This window comes from Acanthochromis polyacanthus, chromosome 4, assembly GCF_021347895.1.
Source record: "Acanthochromis polyacanthus isolate Apoly-LR-REF ecotype Palm Island chromosome 4, KAUST_Apoly_ChrSc, whole genome shotgun sequence".
NCBI classification, from domain to species: Eukaryota; Metazoa; Chordata; class Actinopteri; family Pomacentridae; genus Acanthochromis; species Acanthochromis polyacanthus.
Window position 1 is genome coordinate 34,590,336 of NC_067116.1, and position 20,217 is coordinate 34,610,552.

At 39.8% G+C, this 20,217-nt stretch overlaps 1 protein-coding gene across 1 annotated transcript; it reads left to right on the forward strand.

The window, feature by feature from the left end:
• Positions 1-85: 85 nt before the first annotated feature.
• On the forward strand, positions 86-18,407 carry fip1l1a (FIP1 like 1a (S. cerevisiae)). Its single transcript, XM_051947621.1, has 11 exons — positions 86-677; positions 3,063-3,118; positions 3,526-3,633; positions 3,756-3,871; positions 4,071-4,156; positions 6,018-6,108; positions 6,201-6,300; positions 10,891-10,942; positions 15,352-15,407; positions 16,090-16,261; positions 16,410-18,407. Exons 1-11 carry the CDS (start codon positions 622-624, stop codon positions 16,423-16,425), a joined length of 909 nt encoding a protein of 302 aa, XP_051803581.1. The 5' UTR covers positions 86-621; the 3' UTR covers positions 16,426-18,407.
• The last annotated feature ends 1,810 nt before the right edge of the window (positions 18,408-20,217 follow it).

Sequence of the window (20,217 nt, forward strand, 5' to 3'; positions counted from 1 at the left end):
GTGTCGCAGCAGAAATACGTCATCCAAACTCGTTGCTATAGCAATACGCAGCATCCCGAGAACAGGCAGCGTTGATTAACTAATTTTCTACAAGCATAGATTTTTTATTTTTTTAAGTATCATTATTATATAGTATCTAAACTATTAGCAACCACATTTCAAAAACTGAAAAGCAAAAAATAGTGTTGACAGTAAACTAAATTCATAAAATTACATTATAAACAGTCTGTATTCGAGGCCAACGGTAGACTAGTTGCAGTTATTCAACCTACCGTTAAGAAAGATTTTTTCCTCGACTTTTATCACTAGCTAAATTACATTTTCAATTTCTTTTATATCTTTGAAACCACTTTTTCCTCATTTAAATGTCTTCTTCAGAGTCGGACTCCAGCGTTTTCGCCGAGGAGGATGAAGATGGGAAATTATATCAGTGTAGCTAAGTTTAAACGGGCCAGCAGCCATGTTTCAGCGTATTGTTTGTTCATGTAATTTTTCATAGAAACACCATAAAGTTTGTAAGAGATAATGTTGCTGTCAGCCGTTGTAATTTCCACAGGTGGCTCTGTATATAAGTAAAATGCTACATTGAAGTTTGTGTGTCTTTTTTAAGGGATTTTTGAAATGAGCATCGGAGAAGACAACAGGGAGGAGACAGAACAGACTAAAATCACGTCCAGGTATGGAAGCAATGTGAATTAAATTTTTTAAAAGTGATCCTCATCTTAACAATAGTAACAATAACCATATTGTGATAACTTTTGTATATAGCAGTTTTAAAAACCATGTTTTATAAAGTGCTTTGGCAGACAATGCACAAGCAGAAGGAAACATAACAGCAATTAAAATCAAATTAAAACTAAAAGACTCCAACATGTCAATCACAGTGATCAGGAAAGACAAATCTAGTCATTAGCAACTGCACTTCAGTTAAGTCATTATTCATTTTTGAGCACATTTTGAACTAAAGTTGCTAAGTTAAAGTTAAAGTCCACTAGAGATATAAGATTGACATTTGTAATTCACCTAGCATATAAAATAGTAGGGATATATGTTATGATATTACTCCACAGTATTACTACCCTAAAATACTTTTCATTATGTAAATTTACTTGAGGAAGTTAAATAATACAGTTAAGACCCTAAAACCCTATATAAAATACATATTTAATTTCAATATCAAGGTTAAGACTCAATGTTATATACTCTAACAAATTACCTGGATAATTTAAATTATTGTTTAATTTTAAGACCTTACAAAATTATACAAAGCTTCGTTTTTGCAGAACCAGGCTCAGGGAGGGCAGAAATCTGCCTACATAGGGTGGGGTGAGGGTAAAGTGGAGAAACAGACAAACAAACTAGATAATATAAACACTTGACATGTTGGAGTAAATCTAAAGTTTATATGATATTAGGCAAAGCTGCATACAACCACTGCTTTTCTTCTTTTAACAGACGAGTATCAGCGACTACCTGAGGAAATCTGCCAGCACCTGGCATATGACATACAATATGTGACATATAATATAGTATATGCATACATATTTTGCATACATATAGTCAATTTTATTCCAGTAACACACACAAATAAACAGAAATGAAGCAGAAGACTTTGTTCTAATTTAATTGACAAATCATTGCTTCAGACAAGGATGGGTCTTTCTTTACTCTCAAATGTGAATCATGAGCTCACAACTGCATTTGCTGTGAAAAAAATGTAATTAGATTCATATATATTTCATTATGTTTGAATGTGACCCGGTGCCTGAATTTTGTGTTTTCCATTTCAGCCATAAATTGGTGCCGCAGAGTCACAAATTGATTCATTAAGATTCATCAGAAGGCCAAAGACTTAACTCCCTAAAGAGTTTTATGCTCAAAATTTCCTGTGGGAGGACCCGCACACCGCCCGTTTAATATATCTCCCCCAAGATTCAAATGAAGCCTATATCCACGAGGCCGACAATAGCACTGAACAAATTCAAAATTTGCAATACTGGCATGCTCATTTCCAGTTAGGAACAACTGCAATATAGTAAGAAAGCACTCAAGTATAATATAGTTTTCACAGTACAATAATAACAGCGATCATTACAGTTGAACAATACATGAAACGATACAGTGTGTGCTGCCTTGAAATGTGCAGCCACTCATGTGGAACATTAAGAAGTATTTGATGCTAATTAAATCTGCTGCCAGGCGAACGCTGTTTGTTTGTGAGCTGGGAAATGTAGATATAAGCAATCACACAGCTAGAGCACAGACAATATCTGTGTTCTGCATTCTTCAGCCTTTTTGCCTCAGACTAAATGTAGCATAACTTCCCAATTACAGTAAGTAACTGCATTGTACACCAATCAGCTTCCACAATCTTTTTTTAGTATGCGAGACTTTAATGGGCTTTTTTTTTCATTTGTAAATGCAAATGAAAGGCAAGTGAAAGGACAACACTTGTGTTTTTGTTTTTGGTTGACTTAAAGATCTGATGGTTGGAATGACAGAAAAAAAACATGAAATGTCTGACAAAATGCATTTTTCTGTTGTCATTTTAATGTTTTCCTGCAGGGATTGACATTTTTTATCTATCTGTTAAGGGTCAGTGCAAGTGTGAACTGTTATGCATTTTAACATGCAGGTAGATATTATTTTGGTGTGTTTCTGTTTTATGGGGCAATCTGAAAGCTGTCCAGGATGATGAAGACAGTGACAATGCCATTAGTGAAGAATACAGTGATTTCTGTGCAGCCATTCAGCTGTGCATATGAGAGTGTAACTGCTTACCATCCATCTTCCAACAAAATAATGTTAAAATTTCCAGCTTTTTATTGTGTTTTCCTGCCTATTGGGCATAATATATGTGCATTATTTGTCAGGAACCCACTTCTGTCAAAACATAGCTTTGAGATATTTTCATATTTTTTTTGTGATGTATTAGTCTTGCGTGTGGAGGCGCCAAAATTAGATTATCAGCACTCAGCTCAAGTGTTTCTCAGAGTTCAAGTTATTGTCATGATGATGGAGGCAGCAGGGTGATAATGTGAGTGCCTCTTGATTTCTTGCAGCTCTGAGCACACACCTGAGCATCTTGAGATGAATGCTGAGAAGACACATGCAGCTGGTAAGTAAACCATTTAAAGATGGTACGGAACACAAGAGCACTCAAAACAGCACAAAAGCTGAAAGACCAGTGACATTGACCGACATGATTTCTTTTGTATTTGTAAGTGTCTGTGCTCCAAAGATGTGCAGTTCTTTAGTTATTTTTTTGTCAAGAAACAGAACACAGCCTGATAAAAATAAAGAGATTTCAGGAGACAATTAGCTGACTTTTCAGACAATCGGCCATCATTTTCCTTTTTTTTCCACATCCATCATTAGTGGACATGCACAATGAGAATACTGGCTTAATTTCTGCACATCATCATAATAAAATGTTACTTTTTCTTATTGAAAATGAATCATTACTCATAATCTGCTGCATTAATGTCAGTGTACTGTATGTCTTGCTGTTGACATGCTTTCTAGGCACTACAGAAGCACTAGACATTGATGAACCAGAAAATATCAAAGGATTTCAAGAACCGAACATGACTATAGAAAAAACTTTGAAGAAAAAGCCATGGAAGAAACCTGGTAAGTTGTGGTATTTAAGCCAATAAATGTATGTGATTCTTTCTCTGTGCAATCACACTCAGTGCACATTCACTGATTCCATTCAGATTTGCTTATTCCCCAACTTGTGTTTTTTATTTTAGGTGCTAACATATCAGATTACTTTAACTATGGTTTTGATGAAGAAAGCTGGAACGCCTACTGTCACAAGCAGATACAAATCCATGCAATTAATAAAGAGCTTCATGCAAAATTCATGGTAAGACAAGATATTACTGTTGTGGTTTTGTCAACAGTCTTCTTTTTTTGGAAGAGGCCATAAACTTAAACATGAGGAAATAATCTGCTACTATAACTGAGAACAGATTCACTGCTCTTGTTTTAATTTAAATTGGAAATTAAGTGTGACTAGATTAGAGAGCAGAGGATGAAGGAGAATTTGTTGTTATGCCACTCAGGCCCAGAAGAGGCACACTGGACTTGGAGAAGACGAGTCTTCTTCTGGTTATACTCATTCAGACAGACCATCTAAACCTGCCTCCAGGTTGGTAACATGCCTCCTACTGTTGTCATTGTCTGTATCCGAAGTGCTCCACTCCCATTCTATGTTACAGCTCTGAGCTCAGAGCCGTGAGAAGCTGGCAGCTGGTTGTTTCTATTTGTTTGTGACACAACAACTATCCGGCTGATGCCATCTGTTTTCTGTGATCCTACGATGAGCTCAGCATATTAGGGTTGTTTTTACAAGGGATCCCACAATGTTGGGGTAAACACAAACTTATGTCGGTCTGTAAAAAGGTTTATGTTTTTTCTGGCTTTCAGACAGTCGTTTTCGGTTCTTACATTTCATTCATCCATTTTTTTTTTGCAAACAGTATTTTAACACCAGCATAATAATGTGCATATGAGCAGTAAATACCGACGTTTACTCAATTTCTGCATTATGTTGCCTTACCTGAGCATTTCCATTTTATGCTTTTACCTTTCACTCTATCTACTGAGGGGAATATTACATTTTTAACAACCAGCACCATTATTCAACAACTGCAGCTGTAGTTACATGTCATAGTAATACATAAAACAACGTATAATGAATTGTTAAAGCATTGATTTAAATTTAAAGAAGTTGCAAAATGAAAATGCTAGTTGATGCATTTGTAATCATAACTGACACACTATATGTTGCATGGGCCAATTTGCTTTTTTTTTTTGCTCAAATTTGACATATTTGCATTGTTATAAATACATCTTAAATACAGCAAAAGCTACTGCATTGAACTTACTGATGTCCCTTGGAATTATTTTACATTTTTCTGTGCCAAATCTATTCGTGGATCAGGTGTTTTCAGCCTTTGAGTGCATTTGCCCGAAGCATCTTTTCACAGAATCTTTCCCACGACCCAGCTATTTAGTTTAATGGGTGATGAGGATGCACACTGGAGGTGCTGACCGTCAGATGAGGCTGACTGGCAGAACTAGCCACTTAATTAAAGATCCGTCCCTTGATGATGCTCTCCTCCGTCGGCAAGGTTATCCTTCAGGGAAGGTCGTGGATCTGAGTGCGTTGTGTGGCGTCACGCGTCTCCCTCTCCCCATGTGACAGAGCTGGACCAGAAGGGAACCAGGAAGTCACGTCAGACAAATACACATAATGTATTATCCAACAGATTTAGTGCCAACTGAGGCTTTGATAGCAGCAGGCTTGTTCTCCGAAAATCAGTTTTCTGTTGTATTTGTTGACTATGTTGAAATGTCCACTGGTGCTGCCTGCTGTAAAAGAAACATCCTTTGGAAAAGAAGTGCTATTTTATCAATACTTTTTGGTCTATGCTAAATGTGTACTATATTATAGTATAGGTTAAATTGTATGCTGTCTTTAAATTATTACTGGGTGACAAAATGTGTGTGCTTTTCAAAACTGGAGCGAATGGTATAAGAGCTGCGAGCTCCTCTCTATTGAGCTGCCATTAGATGCAGTTACTATTTCTTCCTACTGTATGCTTTTCTCTACTGCTGATTAAGTCTTAGTGACAGAAAGGGGTTAGTATCCCATCTGTGTGCGCGCGTGCATGCTCAATGAGGGTGAGGGTAGGGGGGTTTAGGACTGTAAAGGGCTGCTTTTGCGAAGAAGGCGAGATGACCCAGATAAGGAGGTTTAATGCGTTAATGGACCTGCAAGGGGTTGAACGGGGGCATTGGGAGTGAGATTAGGACAAACTAATGTTCTGTTTTTAAAAATGTTATATAAGTGCACATCAGCGCCACATGTGCCCATCTTTTGAGGGTGACTATGACAAAGACTTTGTTTAAGAAGAGTTCAATTGCCATTGTTGGTGCTGTATCAAAATATTGCATGGATGTGTGATGTATTTGTAGTTTGTTTTATCCTATCACCTGATAAACAGAGATCCACATGCTGCTGCTGCTGCTAAGACTGGAGGACAACCCAGATCCAGAAACAGAAAGAAAAAACATCGATGTCCCAACAATACTCAGGTAATGTGTGTGTGTGTGTGTGAGAGAGAGAGAGAGAGAGAGAGAGAGACAAAGACACAGTCTCTGAAGCTATTAATATGTTTATATTGCAGGTGGATACTAAGATGTCCCACAAGGAGGATAGCATTACTGCTTATCATCTGCCACCACCACCCAATATCAGCTCTCCCTTTGCATATGTCTCTCCACCATGTAAGTCACCCAACCACTGGGAAAAGCATCACACCTAAGTAAACACTTAATAAAGGCTCATTTACAATATCTCTAGAATAAAGTAGTAAATGTCCTTGCATATTGCCCTTCCTCATTTGATGGGATGATTATGAACAGAGGAGTTGTCATTTAAAACACTGGGTTGGAGGGAGTTATTTAGATTGAATAGTAAGATTTTCAGGTGGAAGGGGCCTCAGGAGAACCCATGTGGGCTCCATCACGTATCATGCAGCTGCACAAATGATGAATGGCAATCTGACCATGTGTTTGTGAAGCTGCAACACGTGTCATAATAAATAATCCTGTGGAGCTGAAGGACAGAGGTGAACATTCGCAAGTGTGTGAATATATGTGTGTGTGCATGCCCGCTTGCATGTGCTTGAAGGCATTGTATAGATATATGTCTTCCTGCAGCCAGGCATGTAGTGCCAACCAGGTGGGAGTCCGTCGGTGCTATCAGTCTTTAGACTTCCTCTTGGTCTTTGTAGTGAATCAGATAGAAATCCAGGAAGGCTCCCTGGCGCAAGCACACAGCTCAGCACATGCCACATCTTTATCTTCAAAGGTTCCAAAATAGAAACACTGGCTTAAGCTTCTTTCTTACCCCCTCACCTTGTGAGCCCCATACTGCCCAGAGAGCCCATGCCAGAGGCGCTATTACAACCAAAATATCAAACATCCTGCCGACTACATCTTTGAACAGTCGACAGCAGCTTTGAAGTGTGCATGCATAGCTTTTGTCGGCCACTCCCCTTTCTTTAAGTTACAGGCCCTGCCTCCTTTTGTGATGCAAATGTGTAACATGATAAAAATAGCTCTTGGTAAAAAAAAAATAAAAAAAAATAAAAAATTGCTGGGCCAGCAGATTGTGACATGAGAAATGTGCTGAACAGACCGACCGTGGAGAATAGGACAGAGGAAAAGAAAGGGGCTGTTTTAATTTTTTGTTTGTTTTTCACTGAGGTCACATTACATGCCAAGTGTATTTGATAGGTGCAGATTGTGGTGTGGAACTGTGTCATTACAGGGGTGTACTTGTGTCATCTATCAGTGCAGCACAGCGCACAGCCAAGGTGAGGCTGCCTGCTGCTTTGCGCTGCAGCAAATGATTCCTATACCCGGTTAGTAGGTCACTACAGTCATTGTAGCAACAGAGCTGGTATGCGAGTGTCCTCATTGACTGAACATCATAACTGAGTAGATATGTAGTTCTGTCTAAATCAACCATATCATTACCAAATGTCCTCCAATCAGAGCTATTGATGAGAAGCCCTGACCTCTATGTCTTTTATCACTGGAGGGTTGAATTGAGAAGAGCAATGTCAGCACAATGTTGACTGACATAAGATGTTGTCACGGGGAAAACCTGAGAGCATAAATTCCTTTCTTTTTTCATTGAATGCATCAATAGTCTGTTGATTGTAAGGTTTAGAGTCAGGAATCCTATCTTTTTTTGTTAGAAACTAATGACTATGCTATTTATGGGCAAAAAGGGCAATGATTAGATGGCGTAGTGCGAGTGTCCATGCAGAAAGCTGCATCTAACAGTGCAGGAGACAGTACCCTTTACCCTAGGAAAGAACACTTAGGCCTCTGCTGCAGTGCAGAGCAGCAGCCAGTGGTTCGGTGAGAAATATCAGCTCCATCTAAAACCCTGCAGCCTGTAGTTCTGTGAAACATTAGCATGAGACAGAAAGCCACGCAAACATAATCGGCAGCAATTAGCCTTCAGCCATTAGCTCTCTCATATGCTGCCAAGCATGGAACTCCAGCCCTCATCAAACACTCAGTTGGGATCACCGCAGGTAGAAGCAATTACTCACTCACGCAAACATTGATGGCATGTGTGTGGACAAGCTGGTGTTTACCGCGTGTGCATCTGCTTGTGCATTCGATACACACTAAATAGCATTTCTTGAGCACGATTACTATTCGTTTTAATCACTTTTAAATATTTGTGCAGTATTTTACACATAGTAATTAATTGCACAAACTCTTGGCGATGTCTCATGCAGTGACTTCATCTATTTGCTGTAATGAGTCCTTGTCTCAGGTGTTTGTGAGCAGCTCTCCATATTCCTGATGAATCATGCCATTGTCTTTTGGTTTGCTTTCTCAAAAGGTATTGCCCCAAGGCCTTTTCTGTCTCAGGCTGTTAGAAGTTTATGTTTGGCTCTTCAATTCTGTTCTTCCTTTAGGCGTCCAGGTGTCTTAGGTATCAAAGCCTTGCTAGGTCCATAGTGAGCAGCTCAGGCCTTCTTTACTCAATGGGACTTGTATTTGAAAGGGGCAGAAAATGTTCTGGTTTTTTTATTCACAAACCAGGAGAGCTTGATGCTATTTTTCACATTTTGGCATCTGCTATGCATAGCATACATATAACATCTCGCATGATTCTTCCTCTTGTTACAGCCGTTTCTTGTGCTCTTTGTGTTGCTAAACTCCTCTGAGTCACTCTCACGTTAGGGGTCTTTATAAAAGAAAAAAAAAGGAAAAAATAGAAGGGGATGGTATCCAGATGTGCATGTGTGCTTTTGCCCCGATTCTTCAAAGGAATCACTATACGTGTGTGTGTCTGTGTGTGTGTGTGTGTCCTGGCTAAGTGTGTAATTCAGAGCTGATTGTGTTGCTTGGTCACGTAAAATTTGAGCATTGTAACAAGTGGGACCATTAGCTGTGCACTCAAGCGTTTGACTTGTTCTGTTTTATTGATGGAGGAAAAGGCAAGTAGGACTTTGTCGCTCAGACATTTTGAGGCCGATCTAATATCTCTGCTTTAAAAGGAGCCACCAGAAATTTTTAGGTTATGTTGTTAGGAATGCATAATGATTTTTCATTTTTGCCTTGTGTCGCTGTTAGTTGTTCACATCTTCCCATATTTAATGTGTGCCTTTTTACTTTTTGCATAGCCATCCAACTAGCCCTGAACAATTAAATGAATGATTGAATTTGAAACAATGCAATTAGGAAGTCGCAAAATCTCCAATCCAGGATAGACATGTAAACTAAGTTATAAACTATGTAAGTGTCAGTAGTTTTGAAAATTCATACCGTCCTCTTTGTGTGACAGTCACACCTCTGAAGGACTCTTGTGTGGTTTCGTGTGTTTTAAATGTAATACACAATGAGTATCAAAGTGAAGTTTGACTTTGAAGTTGCAATATCTGTCAAAAAAAATCACATCCACATTTTTCAGACCTACATCCAACTAAAATATTTGCTGTGTCTTGGACAAAATTTAACTGACTTTTGGCCTGTCTGTTAACTGTGTTTTACTGCAATATTATATTTTGCAGCATACTTCAAATATTCTAAACGCGTACTAGAAGCACAGAAGCTATGGCACCTGGACTGTCATGGGCACTTAAAATAATTCCATTATTTATGATTCATTTCCTTCCTCCAAGTAATTAAATCAAAACTAAGTACTGTATGAAGTACATATCAATGTAGGAGTTAGAAGATAGAAGATATATAATTGCGCTTTTTCCAACGGATATGGCAACTAGCGATTCTTTGTTAAAGCTTCAGGTCAATACTCATTGCGCAATAGATTTAAAACATGTGATGCAACATTACCACATGATACACCAGCAAAATATTAACTACTCCTGAACTCTTTTATGATCAAACTGCACTTAATTTTAGCCCTAAATCATGGAGCAAACACTCTATAAAGCCAAGAGTATCAGCAGTTTGGCCCCAGAGCCTCTTTCCACATATGTCCAAAGACCAGACAATAACAAACTAACGGGTGAATGGTAGCTGTAAAATATCACATCATAGATCTAAACCTGGGCAAACACATTTATCCATAAAGGGCTGTCAACTCTGGAACATAATACCAGCTGAAATCAAATTACTTACAGATCTAACATCTTTCACAGCAAAAGTTGAGGGCTGGAGAAAGGCATACCAGAGCCATTTATAGCTAACTGTAGTTCTTTTCCCCCCGTACACATCATAATTAAAGTAATTTGTTGTACCTACATGTCTGTGGTGTATTGTGGTTTTATAAGCGTGAAAGCTGTGTGAATTAGTGTACTGTTTATATAGAAGCCCAAATAGGGACAATAGTTGAAAATTAGCAATAGCTTAAAACTGTCTGTGCCTAGCATCAGTTTGATGCTATTTATTGTAACTATGTTAAAATGGAACACCCCTATCAAATAAATTTAACTCAAATTCTGTTCTGTCAGTTGACCTGGCAAAACCAGCAGTAGCTCTATTTTTATGGTAGCAAAACAACAAGTGAAAGATATCTGATAACAAAATTGATCTGTTCTGTTCATGTGGAGCTGCGGTAAAAAGAACTGCGGCAGATAGGGAATTCTAACATTCAGACTGGTGAGAAAATACATAAAACATATTCCAGAGCAATATAAACTGGACTTTGAAGATTATTAAGAAATGACCCTCAGTTTTCTCAACAAGTTTATATTTTCAGGTTGGGTGGAATCTCCCTATTTTAAAAAATATATACTTTTTGGAATCTCAACTAATTTGTGTCAGCATGTAAACACAGTAACTTTAAAGAACTCAACTGTCTTTTTTGTTGTCTTCATGCAGCTTTCCTTTTCCAATCGAGACCTCCTCCCTCCTCCTCAACTATTTTCGACAGGTGAGCCCATTAAATTCTCTGTATCTTTTGTGCTTTGGACCTTTGTATGTAATGGCTGTAGTAAAACTGCAGGTGGGATGGTAATAGTGTCAGGGAAACAGTTCACTGATTTGTATTCAGGGAGGTTTGACTATAGGGCACAAAAAGGTAAGAAGCATATTCAGGATATTTAGAAATGGAGCGGGGGAAAAAGGTCCATGACTGGACTCCAGGTCATTACAAAATAGTGCATTAGTACTGAACTTTCAAAACAAAATGACTGTTTTTGGAAACAGCTAATTTCTGAGGCAGACTTGGTGGCTCTCATTTTGATACCAGAAGATAACTCATATTTAGGTTGTCAGAGATCACAGCTTTTTGTTCTTAGCTGGATCTGTTTTATCTGTGCTCTGTTGCTCAGCTTGCAACTGAATCAATGGCCAAATAAGGTAGAAAGCAAGACAGCAACCTTGTTTGTGCCTCCAGTCCTCTGTTTATCAGTATCCAAGGTATCCCCCCACTCTGCTTTTCTATGTCACAACCTGTCTGCAAACTCCCACATTTCAGCTCTAATTTACACAACTTAGATCAGAAGTGGGCCACGCTGTACCCAAGGCTCTCCTGCATTTTCTTACATAGCTATGAATGCAGTACCATTCCAGTTTTGTTTTCTGCGTTGCTTGTTTCTTTTGGATGTTGTCTGCATTCAGCCTGTCTCAATCCATCTTTCTGTTTGTCTGTCTCTCTCGCTTCCTGTCTCTTTTTTCTCTTTTCTCAGTCTTGCTCCTTCCCTCTCTCCTAATTTGCTGTGTCTGATGTTTGCCTGAATTTACTCTGTACTTTGTCCTGAAATATGGTTTTTCTCACATCTCAGTCCATCTGCCAAATCCTCATATCCTTCAGGGACTTACTGTTCCTATCAGCTCTGCCAACCATCTCCTGTACGCTTTATGAATCATTTCCTTTTTAACTTTTTTTTTTTTTTAACGCACACGTGCGGTGTCTACGCCGATAGTCCTGGCCTTGCTGTTGCTTCTCAGCTTTTCCCTTGGGGATATTAGGAACAGCAGGTATTTGTGGCATAATCTGGGTGCTGGCTTCCCATGTTGTGTGGAAGGCCAACAGCCTTGTATTGTTAAGAACAGCTCTATTTCCAAAGAGCTTATTTTATAACAATATATATAAGAAAAGTTTCCTATCCTTAGATGTGTATATTTTACTATTTTACCATTTCTTACAATCTTTATTATCTTGTACTTGCACCTTTTGTGACTTTTTGCACCCCTCTGTTCCTAAGAGCTCTGTAACGGTAAATTTCTCCTTTGTGAGATCAATAAAGTCTATCTTATCTTATCTTATCTTATCTTAACAGCCACTAGGGTACCCAAAATCCACATTTGAGTTGTGCTAACTTAGAATTGTACTAATTTCACAGTAATGTGCCTTTATAGGGAGACTAAGTGTGTCATATTGTAACTAAAAATGCTGTTTTCAGTTTTACACATTCTCAGTCATTTTAAATCTAAACCTAATGTGTTAGCTGAATTAAAAGGTGTCATTGTACTAGTCATCATGGTGAAAACTTCTGCCACACAAGTCAAAACAGATGTTAGCATGCTGTTCAATTAAAGCCAAACACAACTGTACCTATGAAAGATTTTCACAGAATTGCATTTCACAGAAAACATACAGGTTTTTTTTTTTTTAATGACAGACACAGTAAGTGTTCAAAGATGATCACTGGTGCTACCGTTTTCAATTCATATGATATGAGTCTACAGGACAAACAGTCCTGTACAACCAAAAGTGACAACTGTGCTTGTATTCTTGACACAAAGTCAAGCATGTCTCCTGTGTTGGCCAAGGTTGTCTCTTGTGTTCGATCCTGTTTGTGACACTATGAGCTCAAGGATCTCAGGGTGCAGTCAAAGTGAGGAGGGTGTCTAGTTTGGGAATCTTAGAGTCATCTCTCTACTTTTTGCAGATGACGTGGTTCTGTTGGCTTCATTAAACTGTGGCTCTGTGCCGGAGACTACTCGATTGCTGCCCCAAGCAAGAGTTTAAATATATTGTTCACGACATGGACCAACGGATTGGTACAGCACCAGAAGTAATGTGAGGCCATCATGCTGGAGAAGGATAAACCCAGTAGGGCTGGCCCGAACAGTGGTTTCTGGCCTCCGAATATTCGGGCCCTATTAAAGACGAATATCCAAATATTCATTCTGCTCCGTAACGTCCGGGGGGCGGCGGCGGCGGCGGCGGCGGCTTGTGGCAGAGACGGGTCTCCCAGGTCCAAATGTTGCCTTCGTTTTGTCTTCAGTTAAACAGAAGAATTCCCAAACAGCGGAGGTCTTCAGCATCTTGTCTTGTGTTTATGCAATGACGTGAAGTGTGACGTCAGAGTCGGCAGCCACCCGGCCATTCGGGTGGTGTTTACAAACACGAATGGAGGAGCTGAAATGAGCCGCAGAACACGGCGGGATGAGCCAAAGTGGGCCGAAGGCACAGGGAAGAGACGAGCTCCGAATATTTTCGTCTGGGGGGAGGAGGGGGTGATCACATAGACATATGTGTATATGTTATAGACATATGTGTATATGTTTATGTGATCACACGACGAGATGAGCCGATAAGTGCCGATGTGGGCCGAAGGCGGAGGGAAGACAGTAACGCCGCATATTCTTTTCGCCCGGTAACGTCCGGCCGGGGAGGGCGAATATTCGGATGCCAAAATTAATATCTGGATAGTGTATTAGCGAACGAATATTCGGATATACGGGATATGTGGGTCCAGCCCTAAAACACAGGGTAGTGACTAAAAGAATGAAATTGCAGATACAAGTGGCCAAAATGTAGGGCAGCTGGGCTTGGCCTTAAAGACGGGGTGAAGAAGTAGAATCGCTATTCATTTGCATCAAAAGGAGCGAGCTGAGGTGGTTTGGTCATCTGATTAGGATGCCTCCTGTATGCCTTCCTTTGGAGGTTTTCTGGGCACGTCCACTTTCAAGGAGCTCTCATGGTAGACATAGAACATGCCGGAGGGAGTGCATGTTTCATCTCTTCTGGTAATGCTTTGGGATTGCCCAGGAGAATCTAGAAAATATTGCAGGGGAGAAGGAGTCTCCAATGTACTGTTAGCCTGCTGTCACAACCAAACTCTTAATAAGCAGAAGAAAATAGATTGATCGATATATAAGCCTATATTTAGTCATGTTTTGACTTTTTCATTTGTGGAAGTTATGACCTTTAGCATGATACTATCAGCAAGCCCTTGTTTGTTTACTTTTTCTACATTAATCATATTTTTCCTCGCATAATCCCAGGAGGACGTCAGTTTGAACACAACCAATCTAGATCAATATAGCAATACTGTAGAGAGTGAAAATGCCTAAAGAAACTATTACATGTTTGCATTACCACCTATCACTTATTCTGCATCACAGATCAGTATGTATATTCTATTTCGATGCACTAACAGGACCAGATTCATTGCTTTGAGAGAACCATTAAAGACATCCATGTGGCAGTTTAGACCCAGTTATAATCACCAGTGTTTATGTTGATGAAAGCAGGAGACCACAAGTTGTGGTTTCTAAGTACTTAGATGAACCATTAAGCATATATTATATCATCCTCCTTTTGCTACTGCTGCTTTGCCAGCAGCCAAACGCCCGCCAATTCTGGCTCACTCATCCATTCATTCATTCTTCTCCATTCACAAGCAATCCTTTCTTCATCTCTGTGCAACTGTTTGACTAAAAATAAAATTCAGCATTGATGGACTGTTTACTACGGAATTTATGGCGCAATGTGTTTGGACTCACACCTGCTGGAAAGCCGTTCAATTGGATGAAGTTCATACACAGCCAGTTCACCTTCAGCACACTCGGAAGCTTTTAGTTGGAAGTGGGTGTATTCGAGGCCACGTGGACAGGCAGAAGATCCAGATAGTATCAGTAATATGCCCTCCATCCGTTCCTGATGGGTTGGCGAGCACACGCTGCGCCTTGACAATGAGCCAGTCACTTCAAACACTTGAATAACACAGCTGTGCATTTGGAAAAGCGCTTTGATCATGTAGCAGACCAGTCCGCTTGCTTTTTCATTCATTGATTTGTTTGCTCACACTGTTTCTTTTGTGTTTCTTCGAATGAATGACCTTAAACATCACATAAAATTGAATGTCAGTTGGCAATAGAGTCTGGCAGGAATACATAACTATACAAATACCAGAATACTAGTGCCTGTATTCAAGATACATAAAGGACCTATATTGATGTATTTTTTAACATCTTATTAACTGTAATCGGTCTTGGGACAGATTACCATTTATATATATATATATATATATATGAATGCACAGTCGGTTTTTGATTTTTGAGTCAACACATGTATTAACTCCATATTTCTTTAATTTTCATTTTCAGTGCACACCCAAATGACTTTGATGGTCCCTCAACTTCACTTTCTGCCCATTCATCAGGTAAGAATGTATATTTCTGTAATAGACAATAACCACACAAGATCATATTTCACTATTGTGTCATAACATTGCTTCAGTCCACATACAGTACACTACATGATTGTACAGCCTAGTAAATTTGGCTTGCTCTTGCTGACCTCGGTCACGTCTGTGCTAATGGACTCCTCCACTGCAGTCAACCATTCTAGGAAATTCCCCACTCCATGCTCTCTCACATATTTCTCAACCGTCATGGGTATCAAAAACTGGGATATTTCCTGAATATAATAAAAAAATATGTGACATTGACTTGGGCCTTTTATTCAGCTCAGTGCGCGGATACAGCCCAAGCTCTAATTGTTTTCAGCAGTTTTTCTAATGCTTGTGTACTTCCTTCTGAAAACCACGCTTAGCACCTGCCCTGTATATTAATTTTAAACTTCCAGTGTGTCTGTGTTCTACATATGCTCATTGAGAGAACGTAACCACTGAAGTGTTAACTGTTACATCAAGCATACTTAAACAAAGGAAAAAAACAATGAAACAAACAGTTGTCAAGCGCTGCTCTAAATACAGTGACTTGCTGAATGCCTCATTTAGACTGCGTAAATAAAACTGATGCAGTTGCCAGCTGCTGCTGTTTAGGGTCATCTGTTTGTCGTGACTCTGTTCTTTCTGTTGGGTTTTTCATCTTTAATCCCAGGGAGAATCTTCACCAGAGCTGGAGTGATTGATACTACAAGGGCCTGGGAATACTACACAAGGCAACTAAAGTGTGACAGGCACAAAGACAGATCCAGGGAGCGTGGTCATGACAAAAAAAGCAAACGAGGCAGAGCTAGAGAAAAGGAGAGACGTGCTTCTTCACACAACAGGTGGGTCCCAGTGGCTTGATGCTATAGATACTCCTAATCAGACCCTTGATCTATTTTTCAATGCATGTAAATCTAAAGTCGTTTTTTATGTCATGTTGACGCAACAAAAGACATAGTGCGTCCTCTTTCTTCCCTTTTTCTACTGCAGGGTGCCTCTGCAGTGAATGTGTCTGCTGCACAGCTGTGATCCTCTGGATTAGGCAACATAAAGCAGTGGTTCTTGTCCAGTTATTAATTCTATTCTGACATTGTTTAATATATGTGTGCTTTTTCCATCCTGTCTCTCTTTCACACACGGATTTACACATACCGATATGTGTATAGAAAGCAAATTTTGCTGGAAAGTGATACAGTGATAGAAAATGTTGGAAGAAAGACAAAAGCTGAACAAAGAATGATCATGAAGGGGAGTGTCGAGATACACAAGTCTGTTTGCCAGGTGAAACAAGAGATGTGTACACTGCATGGTGTTCTTCAGAGTGGTGTAACATCTTGACCAGACTATATAGTAGTGTGCGATTTCCTGAAGTGTCTATAGATGTGAAACAACTGAATTTAGAATTGGATAATCAGAATTTAGTCTGTACCTCCACATGCGGCCAAAAATGTGTATCAAGTGTCCAACAAACATGTTTGAATTTATCCACAGTGTTTCCAGATAACCCGACTGAAGGGATTGCTGTTGTGCGTGGTTCCCCTCTCGGCTCTCTAGCTGATAACTGTAATATAAACACTGTTATGACAAAATGCACAGCTTTTGTGAAGAAATGCACACTATTGCAAAAGAGCATACGGCTATTGTGACAGAAATCAAGACTATTGCAAGACCAGGAGAAATTATTGCCGGCATATGCAGAACTATTTTAGCTGCTCTGGTGCAGTGAGATGAGGGAATAACTCACTGTAGCTGTTTGCTGCCTATTGCCAGGAAATAATTGAGTCTACACTCTGCATGGAATTTTTACCCGTCCTCTCTGTGGCTCACTGCTGATAAGAGCGAATCTGATTTCCACTCCAAAATTTCACGTAGTGCCCTACTACCCTACAGTCTGACAGCCTGAGTGCTGCTGCGTACTCAAACATTCATGCTCACATGTGTGCACAAGCCAAATCTTGCCCTACATTTTCTCTACACTCAGTGATGACCTTTACCCAGATGTCTATTTAATTAATATCAACTCAGACAGCTGCCAACTATAATACACAGAGCCACATCTTTCCTCCTCCTCGCGTACTCCTCAGCTCAGACCTGAGGCTCATGACTGTATAAAAGACTGAGCGTTCCTGTTTTATTGTGACAGAGCATTTCTCACCAAAATAGGTACCAAGGATACTCCTGCCATTGCCCTCGCTTGAGGCACTAACCTAAGATCTGTCAAAGCTGCCTTCTGTCTCAAAATACTTAACACTAAAAACACCTGCAGTCTGTGACTGAATTTGTAGAATATTTTTTTCTCAGTCTGTCTGTGGTTTCAAAACCCATAATACCATACTGTTGATACCAACGGATTTCTGTGTCAGCTACTGTTGGAGCCTCATTGTTAATTAACTTGCATGGAAATAAGTGCAAAATAGCAAAAAATGACAAACTGAAGCATCTTTCAGTACTGCGCTCTGTTAAAATATCCTCGTACACAGTTCTGCTTTTCAGCACTTTCTCTACTTGAAGTGGTGAGCTGTTCCTGGAGCATTTGTGCACTAGATGACTGAATTCAGGTTTACATATTAAGCTCAGAACAATCTTGTGGGTCAAATAAGGAAAATGGGACATGGGGACGGCTGGGGAACTGTAGGCAAAGTGCAGGAAGATAGGAAGAATCATGGTCATGTGTCTGACAGATGCAGAGGGAATGAACATGAGGATTTAGTGATACTACAGATTTGCTTTAATGTCACAGTCACAGAGGACAGTTCCTGTGGCCAAATGTGTCATGCTCACACCTTCTGGGCTCTGTTTGTGCTACGTTCTAGTCACATGACCAAGCTCCGTATTGTGCATGTCACACACACTGGTTATATGTTTTCTGTAACATTGATTTATGGCTGTGCTCTGACCTATTTTTAGCCTGGAAACTAGTGCGATTTATTATTGTGTGTTCAGAAGAGGAGCCTTACCCACCTTCATTACTAGCCACCTCTTATTGTTCACCGGCAAGGTCAGTGTGAGAGTTACATTGTGCATTTGTGCTGCTAATTTTGGAGTTTACCAGCCCACATGTCCTGTGCTGAGTCACACACAGGCGGTGTGTGGCAGGGCAGCCCTCTAGGCATCAGCTACTGGTTATCAGCTGCGGTCGAGACAGCGTGCCTTGGATTTACCACCACCACTAATAGATTCCATGAGGCTCACACTTAGATTTTCACCCATGCATTTATTCAGAGTGAGTGATATACTGGACTTTTCTGACACCTTTTACCTTTTTTAGTGGGGGCAGGCTGAGCAGCCAATTGGCCATTTGGTCAACACTTGTCCCCTGACCGTAAATCTCAGCTCTGGATGATAAATGTAGCTCTTTACAGCTGGCACAGCCTCAGAGTCTCTTTTTTTTTTTTTACGGCACACACATGCTGACATTTGCACAAGACAATGAGGAATATCCACGTCTCTTCTTGGTCCATCTCTTACATATGGCATCACTCCACACAAAGAAGTCTAATTTAAATACCCCTCAGCTTGTTTGATCATTGGTTGACAAAAAAAAACAAAAAAAACTGTGCCCATAAACCAGTGACTTCACTTGATAATAACTGAGAGGAGACATCTCTGTGTGATGAGGAAATTAAAATGATAATTATCTTCCCGCTTAAATGTGCACTAAAAGTGTCATTCCAAAATGCTGCGAGGCTTCTTTCAGTGTTAATAAAAGGTATAGCTAACTCTGAATTGAAACAGGAACTGCTAATTGAAAAAAAGGCCACTGTACTGCGATGCATTGAAACCAAACCTGGGCATTGCTAATTCAGAACATCATGGAAACAGTCTAAGCAAATTTGTGTCAGTCAACAATAACAGTCTCATTTAATTCTCATCAATGCACAGCAGAATGACTCTTTTCTGTACGGAATACATGTGGAAAGTAACATTTTCACGAGTTTCATAGGTTTTGTCTGTGTTTTGGGAAAAATTATTCCCCGTGCAACTTTGACAATAGCTTTGTGATTTGGAGGAACAGTCCTGTCTCGCTTCAAGGTTTTGTTTTAGATTTATGGGGAACAGCATGATCCAAATTGCCACCTTCTCCTGCCACGGGCAGAGAGGGGTACACTAAAACCTCTCTTTTTCTTGATTTTCCCTCAGCTGCTTTGTGCTTGATGCCACTTTTATCCTGGCTTCAGGATCTGTCTTGGGGCCTGTACATTCTTCCACCTACATCTGTTTTTATTTTCCCTCCACCCAACAGTTTTTTTAGGCCTTAATGTGACATACTTTTTGTCTTTCTGCCTCAACTGCATGCAACACACTCATGCCTTTTCCAGGGCCAATGTTAGGGTCTGTACCTAATAAATTTTAATGTTCTACAGTGCATCCTCCACCCTGAATGCTACTTCACAGTCTTAATTCCAGAAGAAAAAATTACAATGTCCGGTCTTACCTTTACACACATAGCAGCTATACATTTCTATACATTTTCTTCTGTTCCTTCCATCTCGTTCCACTGACAGCTACACTTGCTCACTCGCTTGCATTTATCCAAAAGCATTGCTCAATAATTATGTTTTAAATTAACTGTTTCTGCAGATTCTGCGTCTTTGCTTTCGTAATTTTAGATTTACCTGAGCCTCCAGTTTGCTATGATTTTACATTCATCCTCCATTGTAAATACGGGCTCCTAAGCTGCGTCTTTGTCCTGCCTAAAGTGAACAGACTGGCATGGGTGTCCTTACACCACCACGCTTCTCTCAGTAACCCAATTCAATCAGATAATGTGATCAGTTTGGTCAAATTAAACATTCTG

Excerpts from the sequence above, each read along its gene's own strand:
- fip1l1a (XM_051947621.1), top strand. The coding sequence starts at position 622 with ATGAGCATCGGAGAAGACAACAGGGAGGAGACAGAACAGACTAAAATC. Across the intron at positions 6,109-6,200 it reads GATGTCCCAACAATACTCAG|GTGGATACTAAGATGTCCCA; the intron begins GTAATGTGTGTG and ends TTTATATTGCAG. Across the intron at positions 6,301-10,890 it reads TGCATATGTCTCTCCACCAT|CTTTCCTTTTCCAATCGAGA; the intron begins GTAAGTCACCCA and ends GTCTTCATGCAG.